General features: G+C 43.5%; 2 protein-coding genes across 8 annotated transcripts in view; one reads left to right on the top strand and one right to left on the bottom strand.

Moving 5' to 3' along the window:
• Window positions 1–17959, top strand: part of HAP1 (huntingtin associated protein 1) — a 31013-nt gene extending 13054 nt beyond the window's left edge. For 2 of the 7 annotated variants that reach the window (XM_074261498.1, XM_074261499.1), the window contains exons 4-17: window positions 2858–2934; window positions 4739–4855; window positions 5077–5177; window positions 6499–6607; window positions 6842–6920; window positions 9668–9798; window positions 10059–10133; window positions 11480–11617; window positions 11898–11965; window positions 14119–14298; window positions 14929–15218; window positions 15509–15706; window positions 16703–16805; window positions 16982–17959. In XM_074261498.1, coding sequence (XP_074117599.1) covers window positions 2858–2934; window positions 4739–4855; window positions 5077–5177; window positions 6499–6607; window positions 6842–6920; window positions 9668–9798; window positions 10059–10133; window positions 11480–11617; window positions 11898–11965; window positions 14119–14298; window positions 14929–15218; window positions 15509–15706; window positions 16703–16805; window positions 16982–17330 — 2015 coding nt within the window. In that variant the 3' untranslated portion in view covers window positions 17331–17959. Of the gene's footprint in view, window positions 1–991; window positions 1308–2857; window positions 2935–4738; window positions 4856–5076; window positions 5178–6498; window positions 6608–6841; window positions 6921–9667; window positions 9799–10058; window positions 10134–11479; window positions 11618–11897; window positions 11966–14118; window positions 14299–14928; window positions 15219–15508; window positions 15707–15965; window positions 16127–16702; window positions 16806–16981 lie in introns of those variants that run through there. The other 5 variants (XR_012481214.1, XR_012481215.1, XM_074261497.1 and 2 more) reach the window with 5 other exon arrangements.
• A 687-nt stretch (window positions 17960–18646) lies between these two features.
• GAST (gastrin) lies at window positions 18647–20563 on the bottom strand. Its single transcript, XM_074261502.1, has 3 exons — window positions 20444–20563; window positions 19130–19342; window positions 18647–18834 (listed from the first exon to the last, which is right to left on the bottom strand). The coding sequence occupies exons 2-3, from the start codon at window positions 19335–19337 to the stop codon at window positions 18734–18736; spliced, it is 309 nt and encodes a 102-aa protein (XP_074117603.1). The 5' UTR covers window positions 19338–19342; window positions 20444–20563; the 3' UTR covers window positions 18647–18733.
• Between the last annotated feature and the right edge of the window lie 3423 nt (window positions 20564–23986).

Genomic DNA, 23986 nt, shown 5'->3' with positions numbered 1-23986 from the left:
ACATCAAAATGCCCATAGATCCTTGTTTCTCCTCCTCAGCCCAATTGTGTGATCATAGCTGAAATGACTCCCTCCTTTTACAGAAAAGGAAGGTGAGATCCAGACACTGGGACAATAATAATAATAATAATAATAATAATAATAATAAAAACAAAAATAAAATAACTAACATTTATATATTGCTTACTCTGTGCCAGGCACTGTGCTAAGTGCCTTACAGTTATTTCATTTGATTCAAAAACAATCCTAGGAGGCAAGTTTTATTATTATATTCATTTTGCAGATGAAGAAAATGAAACAAGTCAGACTTGCCTAACATTACTCAGCTAGTCTCAGGCCATATTTGAACCCAGCTCTCCAGCAGTTCTATTCATTGCACCACTGAGTTGCAAGCCTGTATTTCAAAGCCACCAGGTCCTCCCATTGTGATTCCAGTAATCTTTTCACCACCCCACTCTATGTGTCCCTATCCTGGCTTTGTTTTTCAGATCCCTTTAGGGGAGGACCTAAGGAAAGGTCCTTGGGGGGCCTTGCTGTGCTCATCCGTACAAAGAGGTCATTGGACTAGATGGCCTCTGAAGTCCTTTCCAGCTGTGAGCTGATGAGTGGTCCTACCTTCTTGTGTCTATGCGCACTCGCGCGTATCTTAGGAAGGGGGACGTGTAAGGAAAGGACTCCGGCGTCCTCTGCTCCTGCAATCCCAGACTTGTTGCTTTGGGCTAAACCAATCTGGCCAGAGAGTTGGAGAGAGACCAGTGTGGAGGGAGGGGAAAGGCAGTAGTGTTTTGGATGCCGAATAAATCTCAAGCCCTCATCTTCTGCCTTGCTCCCACTGGTCTCAAATCCTTACCTTGGAAGATCCCAGTTTGGTCCCTATCTGGAGCAGCGGTAGCCAACTCTCTGCCAAAACCTGGTCTGCCTCTTTTTGCACATCCCCCTCATCCCAATCCCCTCCCCGTCACGTGGTATGGCTCAGCCAGGTGCTATAAACAAGACGCAGGTTATAAATAGAGTGCGCAAGGCTGCGGGCTGCAGAGCTCGGGCTATGGGACCGGAGAGCGGCGGTCCGGCTAGCTAGGGGGTCCTAGCTTAGCGCATCTCTCTGTTAGGACAGCCTTTGCCCATCCCTCAGTCGCCCCACCCCCAATTCTTCTCGGGGACGTGACTCTAGTCCTCTTTGGGCCGCGTGGCCGCGGAGATGGAGGGTCCGGTGTCAGTAGAAATCTGGAGCAGCCCGGCTGCGTACTGTACCCGAGGGACCGGCTCCGAGAGAACCTCGGAGCTGCTCATCCGAGAGCTGGAAGAAGGTAACGGGGACCCAGGAGTCTCCAGCAGGGAGATCGGGGTGGGGTGGGTAAGGATGCCCAATGAATGCGCATCCTTGACTGGCAACTGTTCCTTTCCCATTCGAGGTCCGCAGTCTCGGGCATCTTGAACGCTATAGATTTAGAGTTGTTGGGAGGATCGATGGAGATGATTGTAAAGCGCTTAGTACGGTGCCTGGCACATAGTAGGAACTCAATACGTGCCTATTTATTTTTCTGTAGCATCTACCTCTTCTCGGTGACCTCTAGTTACCTGTTCTCTGCCCCTACTTGGCATTCTAATAGTTGTATTCCCCCTCTTTCTGGACCGAGCCGCCCCCTTTTTGGGTCCTGTGGGGACTATTTGGCCCCTCCGTTCCCCGCCCCCCACCAGCAGGTCTATGGACTTCTCTTGCTTCCTCTCCCTCCCTTCCCTTCCTTCTCCTCCCCACCCCCACCCCCAAATCCTGAGTAAAGCAGGCGCAGTGTCGAGGTTGGGGAACGTGCTTTCAGTGCGAGTCCTTCTGAACTGGACACTTCAAAAGCCCAAATCTGCTGCTTAGCCATTTACACTATGCTGTTTCCTTTAAATTTACTGGAGAGGGGAGGGGGGAGCACAGGGGTCTTCTATCTAGGTCAGGTTGGCTTCTCTTCTCACCACCCCTCCCCCCTCCATCGCATAGATGGGGAGGGGACTTGTGCCTTGAGCCTGGGCGCTGGTTGGGGCTATGAGGATCCCCGCCTGCCTTCCTTCTCCATGTGGCTGGGGGGGGGCAAAGCTGAGAAGTGGTGAGAGGGCTAAAATAACGCGATCCCAGCAGAGGTCTCTGGCATTAGAGATGCCACAGAATTTTTCTTTCCCTCACTACTCTGATGGACATCTCCCCCTCCCTAAATTTGGTAAGGGGGACTAGAAGAAAGGCTATGCTAAGGTCAAGAGGCTCTTATTTAATGAGACATTTGTGGCAATTAATACCAATTAGAGGCTGATGAAGTTGACAGGGGACCAGGAAGGCTCTAATTCTTGGAGGCTGGGAAGGAAGGTTGTTTCATTCTAGTGGACGTGCGGGTCTACACATACATTCTCCCAGCCTCAGTCTCATCTCCGGGGCAACTGGATAGCCAGACAAACTGAAGCATCTTGGAATATCCCACTTCTTCCAAAAATATTTAGAAACAGAAAAAGCAATTAAAATATGGGGCACAGGGCCACTCCATTATACTTCCGAGGGGGAAAAGCCAGCAATTGACTTATTCTACCAGATCAGCCCTCTCTTCTCTCCCCTCCCCACCCCTCACCAGAGAAACTGGGTCAAACCAGCTTTCCCTTGGAAGTGGGGAGGGGGCATCATCGCTGCTGAGCAGATGTACAATGCTTGTTTGGAACTGGGGATTTGGGTGTTTTATGAGGGCAGCATGAAAGCCCATCTCTACTATCTTCATTTTTATTCCTTTAGGGGGAGGTGGAAATGGTAATAAGAGTGAAACTATATAGATGTTCCCTGAAATCTCCTTCCTTTCTACCTCATGTCTTCTCTTTCTGATATTTGCAGTACTCTGCTCTGACAGAGTTAGCCAAGTTACCAAGACCTATCATGACATTGATGCTGTGACCAGCCTACTGGAAGAGGTGAATATATCCCCACGTTTCTGTCCTGTCGTGATTTTGTTTTACCTTACATTTCTCCACCACTTTCCCAAGCCTCCAGTCCATCAGATAGAGACCACACCTCATTCTCAATTCTGAAAGCTTGCTGGGGAAAGAAGGGTCTAGTTCTTCATGTTTTCCTTCTGGTACATTACCTTTGTGGTGTTCTTAGCTGTCTGTCTGACCAGGTAGTGAATCAGGCAAAGGGTAATGATAGGAATGGAATTGTTAGAATTGCAAAGAGCCTTAGTGACTCTTAAATCCAACTTTACTTAAGAGAAGGAGAAACTGGTTTGGAGAAGCAGTTTGTCCTAAGGGCACATAAGCAAGTTTGGGGTAGAGCTAGGTGGATCAGGTTTCTTGGTTCCTAACCGAGGGAACCAAGATTCTTTCTATTAGCGCTGTGGTTCTCAAACTTTTTGATCTCAGGACTCCCTTTACACTTTTAAAAATTGAGGACTACAAAGAGTTTTTGTTTATGTGGGCCATATGTTAAAAATTAAAACAGATAAAAGGTTTCATATTTATTCATAAAATTTTAAAAACTCATTACATGTTGACATAATTTTTTTATTTTTTGTTGTTTATTTTTTAATACACCTTGCTTTATGAATCATATTATGAAAAATCAGAGCAAAAGGAAAAACCAGGAGAGATAAAAACCAGAATAAAGAAGTGAACATAAGATGTGTTAATTTACATTCAGTTTCCTTAGATCTTTTTCTGGATGCAGATTTTTTTAATATTTTATTTTTTTGCTGAGGTGATTGAAGTTAAGTGACTTGCTCAGGGTCTCACAACTAGGCAGTATTAAGTGTTTGGGGCCAAATCTGAACTCAGGTCCTCCAGTCTTTAGAGCCAGTGCTCTATCTATTGAACTATCTTGGTGCCCTGACATAATGTTTTTTTTAAAAGGAGCACACTTTAAAATTTTTTTTTTATTTTTAATAGTATTTTATTTTTCCAAATATATGCAAAGATAGTTTTCAACATTCACCTTTGCAAAACCTTATGCTCCAAATTTTACTCCCCTTCTCTCTAAGACAGCAAGCAATCTGTTATAGGTTAAAAATGGCATAAAGTTTTTGTGAAAAATATTTCCTCTCAGAAAAACTATTATTGAGAAAAAGGTGGCACTGGTTTACCTTCTTTTTCAGATCTTCTTAAGATCTTCTAGAAGATAATTGAATTCTCTTATTTGCTGCTGCATTCAGTTTAATCCAAATGTTGTTTTGGTTGGCTATGTGAAGAAAAAATGGTCTCACATAGATAGATACTTGGAAAAGGAAGGAGTATTTTAGTAGACAAATAACATTATACTATTATTATTTTTATTTTTGTTTTTTCTGAGGTTGGGGTTAAGTGACTTGCCCAGGGTTACACAGCTAGGAAGTGTTAAGTGTCTGACACCAGATTTGAACTTGGGTCCTCCTGAATTCAAGGCTGGTGCTCTATCCACTGCACCACCTAGCTGTTCCATCATCATACTATTATTATAGAAATAATTTTGATCTTGACATTTTAAAGGGATTTGGGGGGCCCTTGGGAATTTTTAATACACATTGCTTTGGGATAGTAAAGTTCCACACTTTAAAAATCTCTGTATTAGACCATACTGCTTTCCCCAGCCAGTCTGAACTAGAAAGGCCCCCACAGGCTGCATCTTAGGTGAAAGTTGATACTGTGGGCAACATTCCTCACCCTTCTAACTGCCCTGGACTACCCTACTGACTAGTTGAACCCATAAAGACTTTTCTCTCCTTCTCTCCTTTTTCTTGGCCTGCAGAAAGAACGGGACTTGGAATTGGCAGCTAGGATTGGTCAATCTCTGCTGAAACAAAATTGCTCCTTGTCCAAGCAGAATGAATTACTGGAGGAGCAGCTGGAGTTAGCCAGGGAGGAGGTAAAATGGCCAGGGCCTGGGCTCTTCTCAGTAGACTTTCTGTATACCCTTCTCCTAAGGATTCCCTTTTGCCCCTCATCTCATGGTGACTGCCTTGTAATCCATCCCCAAATTGTTGGGAATTGTTGGGATTTCCTTTTGTGCTCCGCCCTTGACCCCCATTCCAAAGTTGTGAGCTATCCTTCATCTTCCTTATGCTTTCTCTTTTCCACCCTCCCCAGATCGCCCAACTTAGACATGAAGTTACTATGCGTGACAATCTCCTCCATCTCTATACAAACACTGTTGAGGAGAGTGAACCCTCCAGCGCCGCTGCTACTCCGTGAGTTCCCGGCCCTGAGCCCCTGGGTCCTGTTCTCTGCACTCATTCTGACCTTACCGTGTCAGGTTCAGATGATCCAGGATGGGCTTATGGCATGTCTGAGAGCTGAAATCACTGGAATCCCTTCTTTCTACCCTACCCCAAACTAGAATCATCGGGCAGAAAATATCACATCTGGCAGGGGGACCTAAAAGATCAATTTAGTCTAATTATCATTTTGTTGTTGTTCAGTCATTCAAGCCTATCAGACTCTTTGTGATCTCATGGACAAGAGATTTTCTTAACAAAGATGCTAGTGGTTTGCCATTTCCTTCTCCAGTGTATCCCCATTTTACAGATGAGGAACTGAGACAAATAAGGGTTAAGTGACTTGCCCAGTAAATAATTCTTAATTTACCAATGAGGAGTTAAACGGCCCATAAAGAGAAGTGATTTAAGATCTCACTATGCGTTAATGACAGAATTGTGTTTCTTATGTCTTCCATCATTTAGTCTGGGATCAAAGGATACTGGTTCAAATAATGCCTTTGATGTTATGACTGAGGACAGCTTCTGGAATTTCAGTTTCCTTATCTATGAAATGAAGAAGCTGGACCAGCTAGGGTTTTTTTTGTTTTGTTTTCTTCTGTTCTTGCTGCTCAGATTTCCTTAAACATGTATTCCATAGAGACAAGGATTTGATATAGGAGATTCTCAGATGAGGAACTGAGGAGCACCATGGATAGGGTACTAAACTTGAGTCAGGAGGACCTGTTCAAATCTGGCCTCAGACACTTACTAGCTGTGTGACTCTGGGCAAGTCACTTATGCCTGTCTGCCTCAGTTTCCTCATCTGTAAAGTGAGCTGGAGAAGGAAATGGCAGACCACTAGCTGTGAGAACCTGAGTGGGTCACTTAATCTGGAGGCTTCAGTTTCCTTATCTGTAAAATGAGCTGGAGAAGGAAATGGAAAACTGATGTAGGATCTTTGCCAAGAAAGCCCCTGGACAAGATTGATAATGACTGAGCAATAACAATGAGGAAACAGTGCGGACTGGGGCACCGTCTCTGCAGTTTGTCTTGGTTGCTCAGATTTTTGAATGGTTAAAAGGCTTATTTATATCAGACAGAATGCTTCATTTGTAAGACCAGTCCTATCCACTGTACAAGGGTAGCCATGTCTCGAATCCCATGGTTCCCCATCATTGAAAGGCTAGATCTCTCTATTCTGAGTAGAAGCGCATGTGTGCCTGGAAGCTCTTGTCTTGAGTTATAGAGGGCCCCCTTTCCTCACTTTCCCCTCTCTGATCTTCTTCCTTTCTCTGTCTCCCCCACCAACCAGACTTCGCCATTGTGATTCCTCAGCTTCTCTTCAGCACTGTATCCAGTTGGACACCCTGCAACAGAAGCTGAGGGGTCTGGAAGAGGAGAACCAGCAGCTTAGGCTGGAGGTGGGACATAGAGCTTTGTGTTAACCTGGGAGAACGATAGCTTTGTCTCTATTGGAAGGGGTGGGGTGGACATCAGTTTAGCTTTTAAAAATTTTTAATTTTTTTTTTCCTCTTGTTACTCCTCAGACTTCCTAAACTTGCATGCCATGGGGACAGGGACTTGATATAGGAGATGTTGTGGTGGTGGTAGCAGTGATGAAATGTTCATGCTCTTTTCCCTTTCCTTTCTTCCAGGCCAGCAGCATCGTCACAGAGACCTGCCAGTATGAGGACCAGGAGCAGCAGCTGATGCTGGATTGTGTGGAGCAATTCTGTATGTGGCATGGAAGCTGGGGGTGGGTGGCTCTTTCTGGGAGGTTGCCTCTGATTTATGGTACTGTCCTCTTGACCATTATTTGTTTGGCAGCTAAGTAGAATGCTGAACTTGGAGTTGGGAAAACTCAAATTCCAATCTGGTCTCAGACACTTAGCTGTATGGCCCTGGACAGATCATGTCACTTTTTTTGCCTCAGTTTCCCTATCTGTAAAATGAGTATAGTAAGTAATAGTGCCTACCTCATAGGGTGGTTGCATAGAGATCAAATGACAAAATGCTTTGCAAATTGAGAAATGCTATATAAATGCTAGCTATTATATTATTATTATTTAGTTTTTTAGTCATGTCCAACTCTTTATGAGCCCATTTGGGATTTTCTTGGCAAAGTTACTGGAATAATTTGACATTTCCTTCTCCAGCTCATTTTGCAGATGAGGAAACTGAAGCAAGTAGGGTCGAGTGACTTGGTTCAGGGTTACTACACAGCTAGTAAGTAAGTGTCTGAGATCAGATTTTAACTCTGGTTGTGCCATCTGGGTGCTCTGTATTATTATATTATGGGTATCATCATCATCATCATTATTATTATTGAAGATAGCTCACATTTATAGAAGGCTTGATAGTTTAAAAAGGCTTTCACAGACTTCCTCTCATTTGATCTTGAAACTACCATTCAAGGTAGATTGTGAAAGTATCATTATCCTCCTTTTTACGGGGACATTGAAGCTCAGGGTTTAAAGGCCTTGTCCCAAATTAGTAGTGAGTTAAGTGGCAATGTCAGGATGTCAGATGCTCTGATTCTTGATCCAGTTTCCTTTCTGTTGGGTCCTGCTATCCCTTTCTTTTTTTCTCCCAGAAATCAAGAAATAATCTTTACCTCAGATCCCAAACTTTGTCTCTTTAAAGTTATTTTAATTAATCTTTTTCTATTAACAAAAATCTCTTTTCTTTCCTTTCCATCTCTTCTTTCTCTGTATCCAAATATGGAAAAAGTAAAAAAAGAAAAAAAACTTTCATAACAAATGTATTTACATCAAATATAAGCAAATTCCCATATTGGCCATATCCAAAAGGCTGTATATTCCATTCCAGTCTATCACCTCTTTCTCAGGAGGTAGGTAGCATGTCTCATCATAGATCCTCATAAAGAATGGTTTGTGATGGCAATGATCAGAGTTCTTAAATGTTTTTGAAGTGTTTTGTTTTTACAATATGGTGGTTGTGGTTGTACAAATTTTCTACTGGTTCTGTACCCCTCACACTTGATCAGTTCATAGCATGAATTTTTCCAAATTTCTCTGAAACCATCCCCTTCATTAATTTTTTTTTGTGGCACTATAGTAACTTTTATCATATTTGTGCAGACATTCCCCAACTAATGGGCTCCCCCTTTCATTTGCACCAGAAAAAGTGTTGCTGTGAATATTTTTTGTCATACAGGTCCTTTTTCCTCTTCCTTTGATCTCTTTGGAGTAGAAGCCACAGTGATATGTGGTTTAGTAACTTTTTGCCTTCTCTCTGAGTCTTTTTATGAGGGTGAAGCTGAGCTCTTCACTAGCACAGAGACAGTGAGATCTAATCAGACAACAAGAATGTTTTGAAAACAGACTATATCCCTAGCACCATAAATCCCTTCCGTTTTTTTAGCTGAGGAAACAAAACTACCATACATAGAACAGAGAAGGCTCAGTGCCAACAAAATGCTTTGCTGAGAGTTTCAGTGAGAATTTGGGAGAAGACCTGCTTCCTGGCTTTTTTCAGGTCTTGGCTAAACTCTTACTTTCTGTAAGAAGTCTTTTCTGACTGAGATTATCTCCAGTCAACCCCGTATATTTCCTGTTTGTACTTAGCATGTTATCACCTCCATTCAACCTTGAATGCCTTGAGGGTAGGCCCTGGTGATTTTCTATCTTTCTCTCAGTCTCCAGCATTTAGCATAGTGCTGCACATAGTAGGCCATGCATAATAGGTTTGTTGACCTAGAACTGATAGACCAGCAGGACCTGATGTATTTCATGGAAAAGGCAAGTCTTGGGTTTGAAAGATGACCCCCTGCTCCTTCTCTCACAAACTACCAAATTTTTATTTTTAAAAAAGTGTACATACATTACCTACATATGTAAGTACATACATCTATGCAAAGATTTAGATGCTGATTCAAAGACTAAAATGAAAAGGAAAAAAGTCTCTTCCTCAAAGATTTTTCATTCTACCAGGCAGATTATGACATGAATAAAATAGAATACAAAGCAGGGAACAATAGGGACAAAGGAGGGACTAGGAAACTGAGAAAAATTGGGTGTGAGGGGAGAGTTCTAGAAATCCATGTCCAATTTCTTCTGACATATTCTAATTGGTTCGCTTTTGAGCCTCAGTTTGCTGTTCAGTTATGTCTCACTCTTGGTGACCCCATTTGGAATTTTCTTGGCAAAGATATTGCAGTGGTTGGCTATTTATTTATTTTTCCAGTTCATTTTACAAATAGGAAAACTGAGGCATTAGGATCACACAGGTAGTAAGTGACTAAGAACAGATTTGAACTCAGGGAAAATGAGTCTTCCTGACCCCCAGGTCCAGCATTCTGTACACTATGGGTCACCTAAGCTTCATGGGTTTATAAGGCTTGAGTGACCTAATATATACATTAATGTTCTGTTACACCTTAAATATGTCCATTTAATTTATGTCAGCTGGGGTTTGGGGATTAAGTAGAAAACGGGAGAGTGATTCCCCTCTATCCTCAGCGGAGGTGAGCCAGCAGGTAGCCTTGTTGACGGAGGAACTGGCCCAAAAGACAGAGGACCAGGCCCGTCAGCAGGAGGAGATCAGCGCGCTTCTGGCCCAGATTGTGGGACTCCAACAGCGGTGCCGGGAGGTGAGCGATGCTCCCTGTCCCTCTGGGGGGAAACACCCTCTTACTCTTGCTTCAAAGAACCTTTCAGGGGAAAATTACATTTCAGGAAGGGAACATTGCAACCTGTTTAGATCGGGCAGTCGGTACTCTGGGACCTTGGGGATGGAGTGATGGTTCCTAAGCACAGGGACTATGGTGGTCTTGGATCATCTTAGTGATGGTGGTAGGGGAAGCTGGGAGCTGTTGGCCCCAGGTGGTGACAATTCTTAGTTGCTTTCCAGTATGGGACTGAGATGGAAGAGCTGCAGCAGCATTTGAAATTGGCCAAAGACAGCCAGAGGAAACTTCAGACAGAGGTAAGGTCCCCTCACATTCAAAGAGTAGTTGAACTAAAGAGGAGAGCATATATTCATATGTTCTCATTTTATTAATCCCCACTCCCCCAAATTTAGCAGCCTTAAACAAAAACATTCAAACATGCTAAGATGATTAACAAGTTAATACTCACTAATTACTGTTTATTTCAGTGTCTCCCATTGACCCCAAGGCATTTAGCTTGAATTTCGTTCCCATTGGAATAAGCAATAAAATTTGTTTTAGCTGTTATCAATAAAGGAATCCATGTCGAGATGGGTCCAGGACTAACGTTGGAGTCAGGAAGTCTTGCCTCTGACAGATAGTAGGATGTGTTTGACTTTTTCAGACCACTTCCTAACACTAAGTTACAAATGAGTATCTAGGCTGCATTGACTGAGGGGCTTTCCTTACTGGAATTCCCCAAATACCAATGAAATCCTAGATCTGATACTATCATTTTGCTGTAACTACTCTCTGCCTCAAGGAAGAGCATAAGTATTTAAATATGAATAAGAAGAGATAAAAATAAAGAAAGCTTAAACCAAATTATAAATGATTGCTTCTATAACCTTGGTTTTTTTAATTATCTAAAAGTTTTTATATTTTTTGTTTTGAGATGTTACTTCTCATATTTCTCAATTTCCCCACTTACCCTATAGTATCTTCCTACAGAAAGACAGTTAAATATGTGCAGGCAAGAGCACATTTAACACTGTTGTGGTTCTTTTCACTGAAAGGGTGTGTTTTAGTTAATTGGTTATTTGAAAGTAGAGAAAGTTTGGGCTTGTAGGCAAGAGGAACAAACTAGGTTCATTTCTTCCCTAGTCCTGAGCCATGATTCTCTGAGCCTTAAACTATTCTTAGACTATAAATTATATGAATGAACTGATTTAATGAGGTTGATCCTTGGTATTTGACCTGCATCATATTGGGTTTTCTTCATGATTGTCATGGTGCTTCACTCTATTTTCCCCCCTGGCACATAGTTGATACTTAGCATTTATACTAAATGCTTGTTGAATGAATGTGCTGGTTCATACAAGACTTCCCATATTTTTCTGAATTCTTCATCTCTCTTGTCTTTGTATTCCTTTCCTTAGATTTTAGAAACTTTATTATGATGCGGTGCTTCTGGGTCCGGCCTTTAATTTCTCTGTTCCCTTCTCTGCCTTTCATAATCTCATCCCACCTTTTGAAAGCCAGGCCCCAGAGAGGGAAAAGAGATTCATTGATGGAGTATACAAATACATCAGCTCATTCACATGTCTAAGGGGAAGGCGGGGGTGGGAGTGGGGCGGGGTAGTGACCCCTCCCAGGGTACTAACCATGTCTGTGATGTCCTCAGATGCAAGATTTACAAGAGAAATATGCTGAGTGTGATGGTTTGCTGAACGAAGCCCAGGGAGAACTTAAAAAACTCCGCCTCCAAAGCCTGCCCAGTGGCACAGTCAGCCACTACAATAGTGTGTACAGCCTGCCTCTGGTGAGCACAAAGCATGTACATCTTCCTTCTCCTCTCGGAGTCACAGCTAGTGGGGAGAATGCTTACACCCAGTATTTTTAAAAATTAAATTAAGTTTTAATAATCATCATCATAATAATGCATTTTAATTAAATTATTTTAAATGGACTTTTTCTCTCCTACCCTTACTGAAAACAGAAATGAAGCCCTTGAAAAAAATAAACATGATAAAGCAAGAGAAATTTCCCTTTATGCATGCTTTTCCTCTGATCTCTGAAAGGGGTCTTTCTCACATCTTCAGGATTCCCTAGCTGCAGAGATTAAAGGGACAATGAGAAAGGAAAATGAGAATCCATCTTCTGATTGCCGGTGAGCTGAGGGACAGGGTGGGTTCTTGGATCCCAAACAGAAGTTTGTCTCTGGCTTCCCAATGATGCTCTCCTTCCCTAACACAACATCCCAAGTCCCTCTCTCTCTTCCCTTCCTACCCTTCCACTTCACCTGATTCTTTCTCTTTCCCTCAATAACTGGGGAATGATCTGAGATCCTTCTGTATGTTTGAGGAGACGACGTTTCAAAGTTCTGGTTTTTGTCCAATTCTTTGCATGGTTCTCCACATGGTAAGCCCTTGACTCGCTATTTCTTGACTAACCAGATGCTTCGTCTGCCGACAGACAGCTCGGTCCATTGTAAGTCATTTTGTGGTTGTTCGGTCTTTCAGTTGTGGCTGACTCTGTGACCCCATTTGGAGTTTTTTTGGCAAAGATACTGGAATATGGTTTGTCATTTTCTTCATCTTGTTTTGCACATGAGGAAATTGAGGCAAACAGGATTAAGTGACTTGCCAGGGTTGCACAGCTAGTAAATGACCGAGCTGAATGTGAAGTCAGATCGTCCCCACTTAGGCTCGCGCCCTGTCTCTGGGCCACCTTGCGGCCTAGAGGGAGACTTGGAAGGGCCTCAGAGGACATCTCGTCCAAATCACGACTTATTCTGGCAGAGAAAAAATCTTTGCCTAAGCCCTGGTTCCTTTCCCAGCAATGTCTGCATTCTTAACTTCCTCTGGTGACCATGGCTTTGTCAGGTGGGTCTGTATACAGGTGGAGACAGGGGAGGTAGAGAATGGTCCTTTTTGATATCCCCTGAGACATACAAAACAAAACTTGCTCCTCCCCAAAGAAGCTATCTATAATCTATCTATAATAATACAATCCTTCCCAAATGGGCTATTCCATTTCCTATCTCTGCCTTTTGTGCTCACTGTTCTTCATGGCTAGAATGATCTTGTGCCTCAACTTTGCCTCCTGGCTTCCCTCAAGATTCAACTCATATCTCACCTTAATGCTAGTGCTTGCCTCTAAGAATACTTTTCATTTATGCTATTTAGATCTTGCATGTGCATGGTTTTTATTTTATTTTATTTTTATTAAAGCTTTTTGTTTTTCAAAACCTATGCATGGACAATTCTTTAACATTAGCCCTAGCAAAACCTTGTGTTCCAATTTCCCCCCTTCCCCCATGCCCTCCCCTAGATGGCAAGTAGTCCAATATATGTCAAACATGGTAGAAATATGTTAAATCTAATGTGTATACATATTTATACAGTTATGGTGATGCACAAGAAAAATCAAACCAGTAAAAAAAAAAAAAAAAAAAAAAAAGAAAGAAAAAAGAAGGCAGAATAAAATGCAAGCAAGCAACAACAAAAAGAGTGAAACTGCCATGTTGTGAACCATGCTCAGTTCCCACAATCTTCTTTCTGGGTGTGGATGGCTCTCTTCATCACTGAACAATTGGAACTAGTTTGAATCCTCTCATTGTTGAAGAGAGCTACTTCCATCAGAATTGATCATTGTATAATCTTGTTATTGCTGTGTATAATCTCCTGGTTCTACTCGATGTGCATGGTTTTTTTGCATGTTTCCCCACCATGAAGGCAGCGGCTGTGGTTTTTGTTTTTGGCTTTTCTTTGTTTCACTTCAAAAATTTTTTAAATTTTTATATTTATTTTAAAATTAATTAATTTTACTTTTCTCTGTATTCCTAGCACTTAGCTTAGTGCGTGGTATACTATTGCTTAATAAATGCTTGTTGATAATTGACTTTCACTTTTGCAAGTATTCATTTTCTCAGTGTGAAATGGGCAGTACAATTACTTATACTGTTGTTGTTGAGTTGTTTCTGACTCCTAGGACCTTATGGACCATAACTACCAATCTTGGCAAAGATAATTTAATAGTTTACCATTTCCTTCTCCAGTGAGTTAAGGTAAATCGGTTGAGTTGCCAGAATCACACAGGGTAGTGTCTGAGGTTGAATTTTAATTCTTTCTTCCTAACTCCTGGCTTCTTTTGTACAAGTAGTAGTATCCTGAGTTTACAGTTGAGGAAACTGAGAAGGGATCAACTGACCATTACTTTTCTTGCCATGCCTAATTTGTCTGCCTTGCCCCACCTGACATAACAAAACCCTCCACCAGTTTATGAGGGTGATCTTGTAACTTTGCATCCCCTTCCTTCCAGAAACCTTCGCCGGGTATTTGAGACAGTGAAAGCTGTGAACCACAGTAGTAGGTCCCGGTCAGGCAGTGCCTCTCTTCATCATCCCCTTCCTGGCTCTCCCCCACTTTCTGTGGCTGGCAGTCCCTCAGGCACACCCCCTACAAACCGCCACCGCTCTGATCCTTCTCGACATGTCCTCTTGTAAGTACTTGGAAGCGGGAGGTGCTGAAGGGAGAGACTGAAGGGGGAATTCATGTGGTTTGGAGAAAAGAGGGCTGGAGAACCCTGGACCCAGGGGAGGAAGGAGAATAGTGGTGGTGGGAATGGAGTCAGCAGATAGAAATCCCTACTTGAAAAGAACCTTAAAATCACTAATATGGAAATAAATATAACTTATTTCTGATTGCTTACTGTCTCAGGGAGTGGGAAAGGGAGGGACAAAAGAAATCAAAACTTTAAAAGAACCCCAAAGGTTAAAAACTTGTTTTAATATGTAATTGGGGGAAATAGATAATATTACATATATATTTTATATTCATCTCTTTATATCTGCCTTCCTATTTATATATCTGTATCTATCTGTTCATTCTATCAAAATAGCTCTCTATCTATTTACATATCTATTTACTTACCTCTTTTCTCTCTCTCTCTATCCATTTACTTTGGTTTGTCTCTCTGAGAAATGATGGGAGCTTACAGACTGATAGCTGCCATCCTTCCTGGGCAGGCCTAGTGACTTAGCATGGGTATCCCTTCAAGGGCCTGGATCCTCATGCCAGGAATGTCAGGAAAAAGGCACAGGTGATCTCACCTGGCTCTGGGTTCTTCTAGGTTGGAGGAAGCATCTGGTGAGGAAGAAGAGAAGAAAGTGGGTTGCCCAGGCATCCCCGGGAGCCAGGACTTGGCGGCGGCCCTGCAGCAGCTGGAAGCGTGGCAAGAGGCTCAGGAGGCAGAGCCAGGTGTGGAGAAGCTGGGCCAGGATGCGGAGAGTTCCAGCGGAGTCCTGACTCCTAGTGAGAGTCTTGTGTCAGGAAGCTCAGAGCCTCCTGGGGGCTCTATATTCTCCATGGGCTCCCTCACCTACCTGCCTGACAAACTGCAGATTGTCAAACCGCTGCAAGGTAAGAGTAGGTGAGAGGGGCTTGGGGGGCTGGAGATGGCAGGAAGAAGCTGGCCCTAATGCTGTCCTTTCCATCCTGGGACAGTGAGACCTCCCATTACCATTGCCTTGGAATGAAGGTTCACACCTTCGGTGATCATTGTGTGTGTTTGCACTTCGGGTATTAGGTGCCTCCTAAGTTGGACCTGAGGTCCAAACTACTAGCCTGTGTGGGACTCATGTCATTTAGGCTCCAGGGGAGGGTTGGAGGAGTCTGTCTCACACATGCCTGTCCCCTTGTCGTCCCCCGAGGCTCGGCGACTCTGCACCACTGGCAGCAGCTGGCCCAGCCCCACCTGGCAGGGATCCTGGATCCTCGACCTGGCGTTCTGACCAAGGATTTCCGTCAGCTAGAGGTGGATGTGAAGAAAGTCTACACTCTCCAGGACCCCGAAGAAGATGAGGAGACAGTGGCGACATCCATGGCCCAGGATAAGGCTCACTCCCTGTGTGAGTCAGACCTCTCACTTCTACCTCTTTCCCAAATAAAATCCAAACCAGGAACAACTGAAAGGGAAGGGGGAGATGAAAGAAGGATGTTAAATGGAGGAAAGATGAAGTCATCATCTCCCACTATTCTCTAGAATGTCTACACTTGAGCTACTTTTTTGTGCATCTGGCCAGAGGTGTGAGAGCTGTCTCCTATAATACCTTAAAATAGGATAATGGCTCACATTTATGTAAAAAGAACTTTTTTATATCTGTAAAGTTGCTTAATCCCGACAACACCCCTCTGCGATTGGCAGCTTGGATGTTAGACCCAATTTACAGTTGATGAAACTGAGGATCAGAAGTCGCCTAAGAGCACATGTGAAAACGCAGCATCCCCGGCGCCTGGTCCAGCGCTCTCCCAGCCCCTCCCAGCCCCCGGTACTACAAAGCCTCTCCTCTCTGACACGCACTGTCCTGTCTGTCTTATTGTCCGCCTGATCCTGTGTCTGTGTGATTCTGCTTCATGTACCATCTCTCCCGTGAAATCGGTCCTGGCGTGGCTTGTGCTTTCGCTCTATAAGCATCTGCTGAGTTCTGTCATTCTATAAGCATCTCCCTGTGCTGGATCTGGGGGCAGGGACAAGGGATGGAGAATTGGTCCATACGCAGCTCACTGGGCTAGGCCCTGGGCAGCGTGACTGGGGGGAGAAGCTGATAACTGAAAGCATGAGTGGATGTGTCGTAGGTGGAGTGGACGGATACTGAGGAGGAGCCCAGGAGATGGGTTAGTCAGGGGGCTGTCTCCTATGGCTGTACTCTGCCCCGTCATTCCCTCTCATCCTCTGATTGTTTCATCAGTGGGCCACTTAGTGAGAGTCTGAGGGAATGGGGACATCTTTCTCATGGGAAAAGGAGTGTGAATGTTACTCCTCCCCACCTGATGTGTCTTTCCTCTTTCCTTCAAACCCCTCCCTCCCGGTGTGTGTTAATCCCACATTTCCTGTCCCCTTCCAGTGTTGCACTCTGTTAACAATCTCCCCCAGACCCCAGCCACCTACACAATCACTGCCAGCCGCCTGGTCTGCCCCTCCTCTGATGTCACCTCCGATACCCCCAGGTAAGGCAACTGGTGCCTTCAAAGCCTTGTTTCTCCATCCCAGAGACAAATCCCTGCTAGAGACCACGGATGGGGGCTTGCGTCTCTTCTTCTTACCCCCCACCTTTTGTTATTCTTGTGAGTTCTTTGTTGTTTTAACTTATGAGCTCCTCTTCCCCCTTTTCTTTCTTCTGCAGGCTTTGCCATTCTGCCACCCCCTGCTGCTGGCCCGCAGAGAGCCTAAGACCCATCCATCCACGACCTTCCCAGACTCTGCTTTCTCTTCTGAAGAAAGAGGGCATCTCTGCTGTCACAGAGTCCCCATTTACATCCCTGCATCCAGACAGGAGAAGCTGGCCTCTAGGAAGCTTTGCTCTATCCAGAGAACTGCCTCAAAATGGGTGGGGGGCATCAAGATGGGGTCAAAGATGGGATAGTCAGGAGATCAATGGCTTCAGCATCAATTTGGTCCAGAAGCTACAGCAGCTGGGGTTGGACTATGTGGTGGCCAGAAGGGCTTCAAAGAGATGGAAAGTGGGGACTTGAGAGCCCCCTGGCCCAGCCTCAAGACAGGGAATAGTTGATGGATGGTGAGAGAGCATCCTTTGAGTGTGTTTTTGTTGGGGGTGGCAGGAAGGGTCTCTTCCCTCACCTGGCCATTGCCCTCATCCTGTTGCTGAGTGGCAGCTAAAGTACAGTTTGGACCCCTTTCCTTTCTCCCTCCAACCACACCCCACAGACACATGCATCCCCCCGAGGCCCACCTCACATCTCTACTTGCCACATGCACTTTCTAGGACTTGGCACTTAGTTTCCCTGTACCCCCATCCTCTCTCCCCCTAACCAACTTAGTCTTGGTTGTAAATAGAGGTTAATATTTAATACTGTGATGAGAAATTCTGTCTTGAGTTTTCATACCTGTGAATAATGTAAGCTAGGAAGAGCCTAATTCCTTACCCCTGGATTCCTTACCCACCACACTATTTTTTTTTTTAAGCTTTCTGCTCTAAAAGCTACCACTATGTACATGGGCACTGTTGGAGAGAGGTAACTAAGACCCCTCCCCACCCCTTGCAATCACCATATGGATGCACATTAAACTCATCTGAGTTCTCCCTCCTTGTGGAAGGTGGCTCAGTGCCACGCAATAAAAGATATGCTCTAGGCGACTGCCCGAGTTTTGTCTCTCTGGAGAGTGAATGAATGGTTTAGGTAGGTGGTGAAGGGGGGGAGGGAAGGAGTTCTTTCTAGAGCTACAGAAGCTTGAAACTAGGAGGGAACATCGAGAGAGTTGGTAGCACAGCTACAATCAGAGCCTCAGAGCCCCTAATCTAGTTTTGTTTTTTGTTTTTTTGGGGTTTTCTTTTTTGCTATCATCTCTTCCTGGATTTCTGCTTCTGTAGAGAGGCAAGTATAGCTTTTTTGTTAGGGGGGAAGAGGAGTAGAATGGGGAAAGAGGGAGAAGGGCTGGAAGAGTGTTAATTTTCTTTTACTTTGCTCAGTATAGTGTAATGAATGCTAGTGTTGGAGTCAGAAGGCCTGGGACCAAATCCTGCTTTTGTCATTCTATGCATGACCTTTTGGGGAATTGTTTCAGCTCTCTAAACCTTTACTTTTTTGTCTGTACAATGGATTTGGCACCTGCCATAGCTGTCTCATTGGTTTGGGGTAAAGAAAACTCTATAGAAATAACATTGTTTCTCCTTGACTCCATCTTTGGATACATAATGGATTAATAGTCCTGTGCTCTTGGCGGGAGTGGGAGAGGACAGCTCCCTCCGGGCTGGCCCCTATTCTCCATTCTTCGACACCCCCTCATCCCTTCACTCAACAACCACACAAACCAAGAGAGTGACAGTGCTTTAGGGTGAGAAAATGTTTATTTTGAGACGGCACCGAACAGAGGGTGGGATGGAGGAGGAGTGGGGGCAGGACGAGGATGGTACATGCTAGGGGAGCTGGTCCCTCTCCTCGGCACTGCGGCGTCCAAAGTCCATCCAGCCATAAGCTTCATCCTCTTCCTGCCATGGTCCTTGCTTCTTGGATAGGTCTGGTAGTGAGAAAGAAGGGATAGGTGGAGAATAAAACTGAGGGATGGAGGGAGAGGAGGTGACTTGTGTTCTTGGGCCTTGGACCTAAATTCCCAGACTAAGTTACTGGACTGGGCCAGAAACACTTGGATTCAAAGGGGCTTGCAACTGTGCGCAAGCTAGTCTGAGACCAGTTTCCTCCTGTGTAAATTGAGGTTGCATTTGGCCTTTTCTAGTTCTAAATTTCTGATTCTAAGAGTTGCTGTGTTTCCCTATTCTTAACCTGGCCGTTGGGGAGTGATTGACAATTCTTACCTGCCTTGAGGTGGGGAAGCTCCTGAGGACGGAGTTGTCTTCGAGAGTGGGAAGGAGAGCCCAGGGGGGTTGGCCAGCCCAGTCCCAGGCTCCTGCAGGCTTCTGGGCCTGGAGGCGTGTCCTGGAGCAGAGCAGGCTTTGGGGAAGCTTCAGAGAAGATGGCCAGAGCCAGGGCAGAGACCAGCACACACCCCCACAGCTGCCGCATCCTGTCTGTGAAGGGTGAACTCAATGTAGGAGAAAAGGCTATTGAGGGGGCTCCTTTACCCTTCACCAGTGGGGTTCCTTCTCTGCCTTTCCCAGTCACAGGCTCATAAGGTTTGGGAGTAAAAGCGACCTTAGTGATGGATCATCTAATTCAATCCCCATATTTCATGGAGAAGGAAATAGGACTCTAGTGGGAAAGGATGAATTCAAGATAAAAAAGGAAGGTCCAGGTGACCCAGTGGATACTGACTCTGGGGTCAGGAGGACCTGAGTTCAAATCCAGCCTTGGACACTTTACACTTCCTAGCTGTATTACCCAGGACAATTAACTTAATACTTAACTTAAATAATAATAAATTAATTAAATTAATACTTAACCACATAACCCTGACTGCCTTGTCAAAAAGGAGGAAGAATAGGAAGAGGAACTAGCATTTGAAATCCAGAAATTCCCCCAACTCCAGGATTTTTTCTACTATACCAAGAGGGACATGGATTAGTGGGAACAACTTGCATTTTCTGCAGTTTTCCCTAGAAAACTGGGTGACATTTTTCTATTCCTCTTCCTCTAGTACCTGCCAATATCTTCCCTTTGTCGTACCAGGTGCCCCTTCTTATAGAAACTAACTAGAAAGAATGTCCTTTGAAGAAGAAAAATCCTTGAGCTTTTTGCCTTGGGAATTGTGGATTCTGGAGAACTCCCAGCCCTACTACTAATAGCCATCTTGAGCTCTTTCCTTATCTAGAGTGGAAGGAGATTACCGCAGCCCTCCTCACTAATTAGCAGGTTTTGTGGAAATACAGGATCAGGATTCTTGGAGGGGTGATGGAATCTGAAGCTGCTTTATAGCAGAGTCTTGAGGCGATGAAAGAGACTCCAGTTTACACCCACATTTGGGAACCTGGACAGAGACACTACTCTGATGTAAAAAACTGTAGAATAATGGCGGTGGGATCTTTCTCTGTTTGGCCCTCTTCAAAGGGGAGCAAGTAGAGGGGTCCTGAGCTGCCCTGAGGATCTCCGGCCCTTCAGCTTGGCTTAATATCACCCGGCATCATGGGTGGATATTCCTCCTTCTTCCCAAATCTCCCTTTACAGTTTCTTACCTGTAGAGCTTCTGAAAAAGGTCTTGGAGGGTGATGGCAAATTTTCAGCGTATCCTTTGGTTGTGTTCTCTCTGCAGGAGAACACTCCCTTTTATAGTTCTGGGGCTCCCTCCTTTTACCTCCCCCTCCACTCTATAATGTCAGAGGAAGGAAAGAGGGAGAGGAAGTGCGTATGAAAGTGGAGGAGGAGAGGAAGGAGAGGGAGATGGAGGCACTGATGGAAAGCACACCATTTTTTTCCTTTAATGATTCTGGCTACAGTTTGCAGCCAAAAGACAGATTATCAATCAACAAACATTTATTAAGAACCCATTATGTACCAGGTCGCTATGGTAGGCACTGGAGATGCAAAGATGAAAATGAGTCCTTTTTCTTAAGGAATTTGTTTTATCTGACCATAGCTCAGACGTTCTATTTGAGTACCCTAAACAGAGAATGAGGTGTCAGGGGGATCCCAAATGTTGAAGATGAAGGAAAGATTTCTTAGGGGCCAGAGAAGCTCTGACTGGCTTATTTTTTTAATTAAATCTTTTTATTTTCAAAGCATATGCATGGATAATTTTTCAACATTAATCTTCACAAAATCGTGTGTTCCAATTTTCTCCCTACTTCCTCCACCCCTTCCCCTACATGGCAAGTAATCCATATATGTTAAACATGGTAGAAAGATACATTAAGTCCAATATATGCGTACGTATTTATATCATTATCTTGCTGCACAAGAAAAATCAAATCAAACAGGAAAAAAAATGAGAAGAAAATAAAATGTAAGCAAACAACAACAAAAAGAGAATGTTATGTTGTGATCCACACTCAGTTCCCACAGTCATCTCTCTGGGTGTAAATGGCTCTCTTCATCACAGAATCATTGGAACTGGTCTGAATTATTTCATTGTTGAAGAGAGCCACGTCCATCAGAATTGATCATCCTATAATCTATAATCTCCTTGACCAGTTTATTCTACGGAAAGGTGAGAATAAGCTGGTCAGAGCAGGTGGAATTATTCTTCTTTAGGCCAGACTTCCCTCTACCCCCTAAAGGCAGAAGTGTGGACCAGATCACCTTGGAACCAGGAAGACGTTAGCATTTCCTATAATAGTGGGGCTGATGGTGATGGAGAGAACATCTATGTATTGATCTTTCCTTGGTTTCAGGTTTGATAAACAGAACATGCAAGACCAGACCTCCCTCCATCCCCTAAAGGCAGAGGGATGGACCAGGTGACCCTGGAACCAGAAGAATGTTTCCATTCCCTATAATAGTGGGGCTGATGGTGATGGAGAGAGCAGATATGTATTGATCTTTCCTTGCTCTCAGGCTTGACAAACAGAATGTGCAAGATTATCAGGGGGCAATGAGCCATGTAATAATTCACTTCCTTGTCCTGTTTACTAGCCCAGTGGTGTCTGCTGGACAGCTGTTTAGCACTCTTTCCAAGCTCCAAACCCTATGTAGTACGTTTCTCTCCCAGCTGCCCCTCAGCTTCAAAATTTCTTCCCTTCTTGCTCTTTTGAATGAGCTCTGATTCTGTCTTGCTGTATTTCCACTTCTCCCCAGTCCATAGGGTTAGTACTTCTGAATGCAATGTGCCCTTGAGTTTTCCCCTATTCATCTCTGAGGTGACTCTACTAGTGGTCTGTGAGATCTAAGATTTTGTAATCTTATGATGTTTTATTGTTTTCTATACTATTTATTCCTGGTTGACATTGTCTTAAGTGTATCCTAATGGTAAGGCCTCACTAATTTAGATTTTGGCAATTCAGGAATTTGTGATGATTTAGCTTGCTTTGATTCTTACTGCACCATTGGTTTAAAATAATTCCTTCTAACCTTTCCTTCTGGTGCTTGAGAAGAGAATTTTCATGACAGAGCAAAATCAATGGATTTTCCTTAATCTTTATTCTTGACCTTTCTATGCTGTTTGCCTTTGTTATTCTTCTGGATACTTTTTTCTCCTTTTCCTTCTTCACTACTGCTCTCTTATCTATTGGATTGTTCCTTCTTAATCTTCTTGAATCTGATTAGTAAATTATTCTAAGCATAAACTCAAGAAGTTAAGGATTTCTTCAATATACCTTTGACTTAGGGTGTGATCCTGTCTCTGAAATATTTTTTCTCAATCATCTAGTTATTTTTATTCACCTTACCAACCTGAGTGGTAAGTAGATTCTTGATAGTAAATGGATTCTTAAATGTTTGTTGAATCAAACTGAACAATGAAATCTTGTCTGTGAAAGAAATGCCATGTGAATGAGAAATTATTATGGAAAAACAGTCTTTTGGGAACTAACATTTCCCTATGAATTTTCCATGATGCTTCCTTTTTTTTTTTTTTTTTTTTTTTTAAGGTTCCAGAATAGAGTCACCTCCACAAATTAGTCCTTGGCTCCTGGAGGGCGGGGACTGTTTTTGTTTTTGTATTTCTAACACATGGCACACTATATAACTTTTTTTTTTTCTTTTGGGAAGGGTTAAGATCTGTGATTTTATTAGTATGTGGAGTAAAGAGATAAATATTTATACCAATGCAATTCTGTGATCTGTAGTCTTAGAGTTGTTTGGGGACATTGAGAGGTTAAGTCACCTGCCCCGTGACACAGACAAATGTCAGAATGGGGCTAGAATCTAGCTTTTCCTGGTTCTAAGTCCAGCTCTTTATCCCCTGTGCTACTGTGGAAGACTCTTTCTTTCTTTCTTTCTTTTTTTTTTTTTTTTAATTCACTTTTCCAAATTATCCCCTCCCTCCACTCCCTCCCCCCATGGCAGGTAATCCCATACATTTTACATGTGTTACAATATAACCTAGATACAATATATGTGTGTAAATACCTTTTTCTTGTTGCACATTAATTATTAGCTTCCGAAGGTATAAGTAACCTGGGTAGATAGACAGTAGTGCTAACAATTTACATTCGCTTCCCAGTGTTCCTTCTCTGGGTGTAGTTATTTCTGTCCATCATTGATCAACTGGAAGTGAGTTGGATCTTCTTTATGTTGAAGATTTCCACTTCCATCAGAATACATCTTCATACAACATTGAAGTGTACAGCGATCTTGTGGTTCTGTTCATTTCACTCAGCATCAGTTGATGTAAGTCTCTCCAAGCCTCTCTGTATTCCTCCTGCTGGTCATTTCTTACAGAGCAATAATATTCCATAACCTTCATATACCACAATTTACCCAACCATTCTCCAATTGATGGAAATCCATTCAACTTCCAGTTTCTAGCTACAACAAAAAGAGCTGCCACAAACATTTTGGCACATACAGGTCCCTTTCCACTCTTTAGTATTTCTTTGGGATATAGGCTCAGTAGTAACACTGCTGGGTCAAAGGGTATGCACAGTTTGACAACTTTTTGGGCATAGTTCCAAATTGCTCTCCAGAATGGCTGGATTCTTTCACAACTCCACCAACAATGTATTAGTGTCCCAGTTTTCCCTGTGGAAGACTCTTAATAAAATACTTTTTGAAGGAGTGTTGAATATATTGCCATCTTCTTTCCCACTTATGTGGTTACATAAATCAGAGTTATCAGCCAC

This window comes from Sminthopsis crassicaudata, chromosome 4 (assembly GCF_048593235.1).
Source record: "Sminthopsis crassicaudata isolate SCR6 chromosome 4, ASM4859323v1, whole genome shotgun sequence".
Classification (NCBI taxonomy): Eukaryota; Metazoa; Chordata; class Mammalia; order Dasyuromorphia; family Dasyuridae; genus Sminthopsis; species Sminthopsis crassicaudata.
The sequence above is the reverse complement of the archived record's forward strand: the minus strand, read 5'-3'. Positions and strand labels throughout refer to the sequence as shown.

What these genes read in the sequence shown, in the direction of transcription:
- GAST (XM_074261502.1), bottom strand. Translation starts at nt 19,337, where the DNA reads ATGCGGCAGCTGTGGGGGTGTGTGCTGGTCTCTGCCCTGGCTCTGGCC. An exon ending in GCTTCCCCACCTCAAGGCAG is followed by an intron (nt 18,835 to 19,129) that starts GTAAGAATTGTC and finishes TCTCACTACCAG; the next exon opens with ACCTATCCAAGAAGCAAGGA.